We start from the raw sequence: 9,455 nt of genomic DNA, 5'->3' as shown, positions 1-9,455 counted from the left end.
CTTTCAGCCAACATGGGCCAGATATTGAGCTGGATCCGAGGCCCACGGGAGGGCCAGGCCCTGCAAGATGTGTCCGTGGAGGAGCAGGTGTGTGCAAATGTGTGTGTGGTTCTATGTGTGTGTGTTTGTGCCATGGTTTTTTGATAATTTCTGCAACTAATCCAAAAGTATCCACGTGTGTTTTCAAGCTTCAAGCTTCATGTATTAATGCTCTGTTTGCAGCTGTTGTTTAGTTAGTCCAGGTTGTCCTGCCTTTTTGTGTGTTGTATGTCCGTTACTCTCTCTCTCTTTCTCTCTGTGCTGGAATGTGAGGCTCCACAAACATTAAGTTTGGTATGTTTCAAGACAGGGGTTTTACAATTGTAGGTCTCGCCCAAATAGCATTCTCCTGTGATAATCTGCAGTGGGAGATGAAGCAATATTAAATGGTATGTAGCTGGAATAAGCTTAGTGTTCTTTTTTTCTTTTGCACAACTTGGAATTTAAATGTACTGTAGGTCCTGTAACCTCAGTGCCATTATCTTTAGTTACATTTTTACATGTTGTGCAGACAAAGCGACTATGAAATATGACAGGTCTACATTGGCTTTATTGATGTCAGTACTTTGTTATCAGGGCTTTGTTACTTTGCTCTGAGTCACTCTATGTGTTAAAGGTGAATATGTTTCCTGGGAGGAGGAGTGCACACAGCTAGCCTTCAGATTTTTAGTTGGAAGGTTTTCATTGTTGTGTTTTGGGTCAAAAATTCTCAGCTGCTGCAGCAGTCTACTTCCTCCCCAATTCACTGTCGTCCGTCTTAAGCTGACAGGAAATGGCCACTGAGAAATGATATATTGACTGGACATGCAGAGCAAAGTCTAAAAATGAGAAGATAATTGAGATAGCAAACAGACAAGCTGAGTAGATTTTTGACACCTGTGTTTGCACGCTGTGATACTACTAACAGCTATTTCAACACTGGAGATTTGTAATTGATTCCAATGCACATCATGTGCAGCATATTTCAAAACCTACTGAGAACAATATGTTTAATACCTTTACACTAAGCAGTATTGTGAGTACAGTAGCACTGTTTTAATAGAGTTTTTTGTTTTTTAAAGTCCTTTACTTAGGTAAAACTCACAAAATAAGCTAGTAAGGATAGCAGTCAAAAAACTCTGACTAATACTGAACTAGAATTATAAATTAACATAAAATGGAAGTAAAGTACCTCTAAATTGTAAATAAAAACAGAGCTTGGTTCTGAGGTTCTGACACTTGTTGGTTTTATTGTATAAACCAAAAAGTCGCCCTTTAGGGCAACCTTGTGCGCAGGAAACGACATATCCAAACTTGAATTTCATCATTTGTTTCTTGAATATAATATATATATAATATGAGCACCACAGACTACCTGGAGCCTGTGTGATGTGCATCATGTCACAAGGTGTCTGGGTGCTGAAGTTCAGATGTAATCAACAGCCATTTGCTATAACTCTCTCTGCTATTTTGAGCCCCTTACGTGCAAAGCTAAAAAATACAATGTTTCTAAAGACAGGGAGACATCAGCTGTATTAATGAGATGCTTCATTACATTGCGCTTTGTATTAAGTTCTTGTGATGTGTTTGTGGAAGAAAGTGAGCAAAAGCATGTTGTGTTCATGAAAATAAATACACAGACATTTAATTCTTGACACACAACCTGCACAGCTAAATAATAGCCTTCCATTTTCTGTTAGATGTGTTTTTTAAATATTGTTTTCAATCCCATTGGTAGCCTGTGAACTATTACTTAGTACTCGTCAGGACTCGTCAGATTTCTCACTTCACTGTCAGTTTGGCTTGAGTCAGGCCAGTTATATAAAAGTAATTCAGGGAGAGTTACCAGGCCTCTGGGCTAACCTGAGAATGTGCTTTAGCGAGACGTTGTTCAGCACCAAACTCTCTCTGAACATTTGTTCCGCTGTCTGTTTACATATACCATGCTTGAGGAAAAGCTGGGGCTTGTAGGCACATACAGTGATGTTTGTCCCAACAAGTAATGTGATATAATGATTTAGATTGTTAGTATTGCTCACTTGGAAGTGGAAAGCTGAAGTTGATAACTATCCCCAACTATGTCTTGATGTTATTTATTTTTTGTGCTCTAAAGATATATTTTGTTCTATACTTTAATGTTAGGCAAAGATTTTGGTGCTAAACAATACTGTAGGTTAGTAGATGGATGTAAATTGAAAATGTGGGTCAACAAACCAGCAGGAAAGTGCTGTGCTAAATTTAGAGATGGTACATGGACGTTCCATGCAGCTAAAGTTTACTAAGTGTGGTGGTGGTGGGGGGATATATGCACATATTTCAAATATTGAGTTTCACAGGGGTCACTATTTGATATTGATGCACTGAAGTCACTATTCAACTATCAAATAATAAAATAAAAAGAAGTGATTTCTATTGAATGGAGCTGTAACATTAACCCTTTTCCCATGGCCCATGTGTGTTCTCTGGGTTTGATTTTGATTTCAGCTTTGCAATACAGGCAGTGCTGTTCAACACCCAACTCTCCTATCTTAGATTTCCAAGCATTTACACCACTCTTGAATGCACCACAAATCAATAGCCTGCACCTTAAAATGCATTACCCTTAGCAAAAATAAAGATATTCACAGTAATGGAATCCTTATCTCAAACAATCTGATTTACACAGCGTGGATACCCAGACAGTGGGAACACACACATCAGACAATAACACTATTGTTTGCTCTGCAATCCTCAACAGTGATGCAAACAAGATCTGATGAGTGCTGAGTTTGGTTTGTGTTTTTGGTAGATGTAACCATGTAATACCAAACTAATTGAGAAAGGACAAATTTTTTAATAAAATGCCTTATTTATGTTTTACCAAATATGGAATTTGGATATATGAACAACACATTAGTTTGATGTAGACAGTTTTGCATTTCAAAGATTCACTAGATGAAACAGAATACTTTAACTTACTTTCAAGGAAACTATATGCAATCATTAACTTGAAGTGTGTGTTAGATTAGATGGATACTTTCCAGTGTTTTTAGTCAAACTAAAAACATGAATACTCATTGTCTTTTGGAAAGATGTAAAAAACAGTCAAAACAGTTAAACAAATCAACAGTGAAAACATCTTGTACACTATTACTTCTGGCAGGTACTGTTCTTTTTACGGATTTGCACACTCTTTTATAACTCCAGAACTTTTTGGGAAAACAATAAAAACCGCCTCTATTCGTCCTAAGTTCTACCAGTAGATTTTCAATGTGAAATGTTTTCACTGTGATCTCATGCCAGCAAAAGTATACACTAGTTATGTAGTTACCCACAGACTTTGTTTAAAGATACATGATACATTACAGCCTCTCACTTTTCCTGTGAGCTCCTAAAACCAGAATCAGAGTTTCAGAGTAGAATCCCCCCCGTTCCCAGCACTGATGGCCCAATTTGCCTGTATGGGTGGGTGTGCACGGTCTGCATTAGCTCATTAGTTGTCAACAAAGATAAGTGATACCAGGGGTTACCAAGTAAGGCATTTGGATCTAATATAGGCATGCATAAAACATGCCAGCACTGTCTCACACACATAAACACTCACAGAGTCAAAGACACAAAGGCAAGGGGGACGGCTCTGTTGTGTTTGTGGAGTCAGTCAGGGCAAAGCTGTTAGAGAAGTTTAGTTTGAATGGTCCCACAACAGACACACATTTCGGCCACGGAGATGCCAGGGCAGGGATTGTGGAACACGTTGAGCATATTTGTAGCCTGGGAAAACCCTGACCTGCTTCCTGTAATTTGAGATTTGCTCCGCAAGTCAGTTTGGCTGTCGGTATCCGATCTGTGCTGCCCGCACGATCCATCATGGACATGCGCAGGATATTCATGCATGTGTAAATGATAAACCTGTTTAACGAGGATTTATTGAACTGCGCGATCTGTTCCACGCTTCCAGTCGTAGTTGTAAAGGTCTCCACCGTGACAGCTAATTTGGTTAACCGCTAGCTGAAAGCTTGATTCAGTCTATAATAACATAAAATAATAAATTAACTCAAACTAAACACTGGGTAAAGCAGGCTACAGCTAAATTAACACTTTACAGTAATAACTATAACAACAAGTATCGATTGATTGTAAATTAAATGAACACAAGATAAGTAGAACTGGTAAATACAAGCTGGACAGTTGCCCTTTTAACTTACATTCTAGCTTTGCTGCTGCCGACTGGAGCTATCTTGCTTAATACTGGACCAATGTCAAAGATTGTTTTTCTCATCAGTCACTTAGACACAAAAAACACAGGAAAACAGGGTCAAGGTTGAAAAATCGTAGCCACCCTTTAAAGCCATTTTATTTATGTTCTGAAATGCTTCCAAGAGAATAAATATGGATTCTTAACAGTTCAATGTGGGGTGATGTAAATAATAAATGCCATGCCAAATTATTTGCTAAACACAGCGAAAATAACACAAAACAACACTGACATTTTTCTTCTCTTTGTTTCTTTGTTTAAAAAAACAACAAATGTATAACCAAGGACAGTTTTAGTAATATTAAAATTGTTCCTTTGCTTTGCATTAGTTATGGCAGTGTTCTAGTGCAGAGACAAAACGCAAGTGGCACAAATACAGCATAGGCCAGTCTTGTGTCCATTCAACATAATACAACAAAGTGGTACACAAGTTGGCAGACACAGTGAGCCCACAGAGCAGTTTCAGATGACGTCGGACAATTCTCTATTCATTTTCATCTAAGTGCTATGAGTATTTTAGACACAGGGGGGTGCTGCTCTCCAAAGTCCTCACCCCTTTAACATGTTTGACATGTTTTGTTGTTTATGCTTAATCTGAAAAGTACTTCAAATGTTGCATAATTAAGTCAAACTAGTGCCAAACTATCAACTAATCATTGCTGATAGATGGTAACGGTGCTGTGTTTTTTAAAAAAAGTTTACATAACCTCTGGCTGCCATACACAATCTGTGTTTCCTGTCTGTTCCTTCGTTCAGGGGTTACTTGAACAAAGTTGAACTTACTAATAGTTGTGAAAGTCCAGAGAAAACATGTCTGAATGATTTCTGCCCAAGTGGGTCTTTCTTTAATTTACAGTTTTCCACACACTCTGGCTCTGCAGTCTAGATTCCTAAGCAGTGAGTCTCTCAGGCACACCCAGACTCTGCCAAACAAGACTGCTGCAGCACATCTACTTCTGCCTCATCATCACAGCTTCATCCTTCATCCACTCTCCCTGTAACTGTGAATATCTAGGTGAACGCCATCTTGTCTGTTATCATACTGCAACATCCCTCCTCTTAAAGCCTGCCCCGGCCCAGCCCAAAGTTTCCCTAAAGCAGACTAAGTTATTTTTCCTGGCAGGCAGTGAGCAGTGGGTGGGTCTTTGTTTGTCCGACTGTCCAATCTGACCGAACTTGCTCTTCTGCCTTGTGACTGAAAAGGTGGAGCCAGAGCAGCACAGGCTTGTTGTGCCCCTTTCATGAAGGAGGAGCAGCAAGTTTTTCTATGTGTGTTTACATGTGTGTGTATGAATATGCGTGTGACATAAAGTGTTTCCACAGCAGGAATATCAGGTAAACCAGCCACAAGAGAGACTCTCGGTAGTATACACAGCAACATATATAGAGGAAACACACTCACAACCAGACTTATGGTATGTATCTGGACTGCATTTCCCCTTCATGCTTGCACTTTTGTAAATGTCTGTGTGTGGAAGGGCTTCCTGTCTAACTGATGCCTTTCGAATTACTGCTGTGGTTAAAATCGGATGGCTGGAGGCTTATCGTTCATGTGTTGGCATCTAACAGCAGTTCGCCATGTTCTGGTTGTGTGAGAGCAGTTTTTGGTGATCAGGTTTGCTGCCTTTTGCATGTCAAGTTAAGAAAAGTTGGCAGAGGACTGAAGATTACTGTGTTAGTGGTATCATTTTATGTACCCAGAGAGCAGTTGTCGCCAAGGTAACAACAACATAAACAGTAAATAATCATCTGTATATATTGTGAGTGCACTAATCTTTAAATATAATTAATATGGCATCAGGATCTGACAACTCCTAATGGGGCTTTAAACAGAAATATCTAACAGTATCCAGACTTCTATAAACTAGGGTCTGTTGGTTATTGTGGATTTGTTTTTTTAAAGTGTGTGCGTCAGTGTGAACATGATTGACAAATATAGAACGAATGCTGTGAAATAGAAGATCACTGAATGTGCTTCTCCTCTCGATTCTTAGTTGTAACAATATATGTTAGTTTGCATTAAAAGCTGATGAACAAAAACCAAACAGAGAGAAGTAACAGTATACAGTACATTCACCCTGCACGGAATGAAGCAGAGTACAATGTGATAAACTAATACATAAAACCAGTACAGTCCTTTTAAAGTTTTTTTTCTCTCCTGTCTTTCATGGGACTGTAAAGCGTATTTACAGCACAATGTTTGCACAAGTATCATATGACAGTAGATGTGACTCATAATGTCAATCCTGGGTTACCAAGCTGTCACGTTTTCTCATCATAAGATCTTCCCTACAGCAACAATATTCATTCTTTATGCAGCTCTGCACTGGAACTTTAGTCAGTTGACAGCAGTTAGCTTCGTTGGTACTTTTAGACTTCTGCTCTAAATTTTTCCTTGTAACGCTGACTATAGCTTTCATCATTTCCCCCACTGAGCCCAAGTGATCAATATTATTACTACTGACCCTTCAGTCATGTTGACAGTGCTCTAATGAAATCATAGCTAAAGCTAAGAAGCTGCTTCCAGCCATATTGACGTGTCTACATCTTTGTGGCTTGTTGGGTTGGGCCCAGCATTAGTCATCAGTTTTCATTACAGGCACAAGCTACTGCTTTGAAAACTGTTGCTAGGTAATGCCTGGATATACTGCTTTGTTTCTTTAGTTCTGACAGAACAAATACTTGGTGAGTTAAATGAATCATGCAGGGAGCAGGTCCCCGGATGGTGTGAGGTTTATTGAATGTGCAGGCATCGTAGTTATCTAAAACTGGACAAGGTCTCAAGCGGCAAACTTGGAGCATGTCGACACTTTTCTTCTTAGATGATGTGTCAACCTGCATGAATGCCAGTTTAAAATCAGCAGTGGTTTCAAATGGCAGTCTGCTGCCATCATGCACACTCTGAAATCTTGTCTATTTTGATCACACGCACCATAGCTCTCCCAGAATGACCAAGATGTTACCATGATGTCCTGTTCCCAACTCCGTCATTCAGTGTTGTCCTCACTGGTTGCTGCTACAAAAGCCAAAGCTCTGTGACTTTAGTCTATGTGTATGCAGAACGTGTGAGTGATGGTGTCACCATGTGTCTCAGCACAGGATTCATGTCTCACTGTCAGATTTTTTAAAACTCGCCTGTGTGGCTTCTCAGTTTTTGATGAACAGAGTTTCCCTCTCGCTGTCAGTCCCATAAACTGTTTGATCACTTGCTTTATTGTACGTCTGAATGAGCCGGACATGGTTTTAAAATCCTGGTGACTTGTAATGGCATTGATTGAGAATATATGACATGCTCTCTGTGCACATATCATTAAGTGTACGTGTTCACATTTATCATTGTGCTTATTTGTTTCAGTCTACAACTGCTCTAGTTCTCAGTCTTTCTATGTGTCTGTCAGCTGTAAGTTTTGTTTAACAGCTGTTTATATGTCCTTTAAAAAACAGATACACGGCAACTACCGGCCCCTTCCCTTACCCCGACAAAATTTCTACCAGGTATCCTACAACTGTGTGAACTGTCTACCATTTTCACATGTTCATTTTGTCTGTGTACAGGGCTGGACAGAATAACAGGAACACTGAACAATGCTGCATAGCATAGTGACATTACAATCTGCAGTATTGAATTACAGTGTCTGCAACACTGCAATAGCATCATAAAGGTAACATTTGTGGCAGGGGTTTAATAGGATATATTAGATTCTAAAGTGTTTCTGTTACTTTGTCCACCCCATGTATGGTTACTCATCTTGGCTGTGTGAGAAAAGTCATGCTGTGGAAATCAAAGCCAAAGTCACGTACTATTTGAGGCTAGCTTCTGTTCCCCTAATGTTGGTTTCTGTGAAAAACTAAAGATGATGACAAAGGCTTAATGATTTTCTGTCCAAATCCAATGGTCAGTTATATTTATTAATACACTTCCTAACTAAATCTGACCCCCTGTTTTTGTTGAAACAGTTTATGCTATTAGAATGCATCAAGTAACGGTGCAGCTAGCATGACATTTTGATAGCACAGCCACTGCATGGCTGAGCCTCGTGGGTAGGGCTGGTTATCAAACCTCATGTCATTTTTGCCACAAATCTAAATGTGTCCGTTGATCCAAGTGTCGGAAAAATAGTGAAGTATTAAAAGCTTATTGTTATTTATTATAACAAGATCTTTGGCAAAGCATCTCACACAGTATGTTACAAAAACAGGTAGTATTGACATGCCCTTACACACGAAAATTGACACTACGGACACACAAGATGTGAGAGATTACTTTCCTAATTGCAAGCGTCAAGTTCTAATTCAACACTATTCAATTGCCGTATACTGTATGTCAGGCGACCACCTCTCTAAATAAATGTCCATCCTGAATTGTGCATTTGCTGTTATATTTTCCATACAATTCTGAGAGCTTTGACTCTTTGGGTCCATTGGTCGTGGGTGGGTGGGTGGGTGTTTAAGTCAGTTCCTCGTAATCATTTCATGGGCTACTAACAACAGAGCTTAGCGCATTTTCTTTTCCCCCAACCCTTGATATTGAATTTTTATGATAAGAGTTAATGCCTTGTTTACTTTTGTACTTTTTTTAAGACTAAGTACGTGTATGTTGTATTACATTATATAACATTGGATACGTTCAAATTTGGCTTCTTTTGTTAAATGAAAACTGTTTTTTTTGTAGGAAAACACTAGTTGTTTTGGTATCAAAAATTAGGGATTGTGACAAATGTTACAGAGCAGAAGCATAACCTGGTGGTAGGGCCATCCTTTAGTTTCTTTTTTTTTGTTCTCCCAGAGGTGATGAAAGCATGATAACATAATACATGAGGCATGTGCTAAAAGCTTTAGCTTGCACTATACTGTATATGTGCTGTTTGTATTTTGTCGGTGAGGGACTGGTCTGTTATCTGGCAGGGAACAGCCCGCATGAGGAATGTAGGAATGCTGCAGTCTGGAACACACAGAAAGCTTGCAGATTGTTTAGATGGGTCACAGGTGAGCAAAAAGTTCAGTTTATTGTCATAAAAAACTCTCAGATTTAGCTTTAGACATACAACTGAAACTGAAGGAGTAGATAATAAATACTTAACTAAACTTGCTTGTAGTTTAATGACTTTTCTTGCTGCTATCCATATAACATATACACTCACCGGCCACTTTATTAGGTACACCTGTCCAACTGCTCGTTAACACTTAATTTCTAAGCAGCCAA

At 39.1% G+C, this 9,455-nt stretch overlaps 1 protein-coding gene across 2 annotated transcripts in view; it reads left to right on the top strand.

Annotated features, from left to right (window-relative positions):
• The first annotated feature begins 6 nt into the window (after positions 1–6).
• The window catches only part of cast (calpastatin), a 30,383-nt gene continuing 20,934 nt past the window's right edge, over positions 7–9,455 (top strand). Inside the window, exons 1-2 of one of the 2 annotated variants that reach the window (XM_034870146.1) lie at positions 7–87; positions 7,697–7,747. In XM_034870146.1, coding sequence (XP_034726037.1) covers positions 13–87; positions 7,697–7,747 — 126 coding nt within the window. In that variant the 5' untranslated portion in view covers positions 7–12. The remainder of the gene's footprint in view (positions 88–7,696; positions 7,748–9,455) is intronic. The other variant, XM_034870147.1, reaches the window with a different exon arrangement.

Source organism: Etheostoma cragini, chromosome 4, assembly GCF_013103735.1.
Source record: "Etheostoma cragini isolate CJK2018 chromosome 4, CSU_Ecrag_1.0, whole genome shotgun sequence".
Taxonomy (NCBI): Eukaryota; Metazoa; Chordata; class Actinopteri; order Perciformes; family Percidae; genus Etheostoma; species Etheostoma cragini.
The sequence above is the reverse complement of the archived record's forward strand: the minus strand, read 5'-3'. Positions and strand labels throughout refer to the sequence as shown.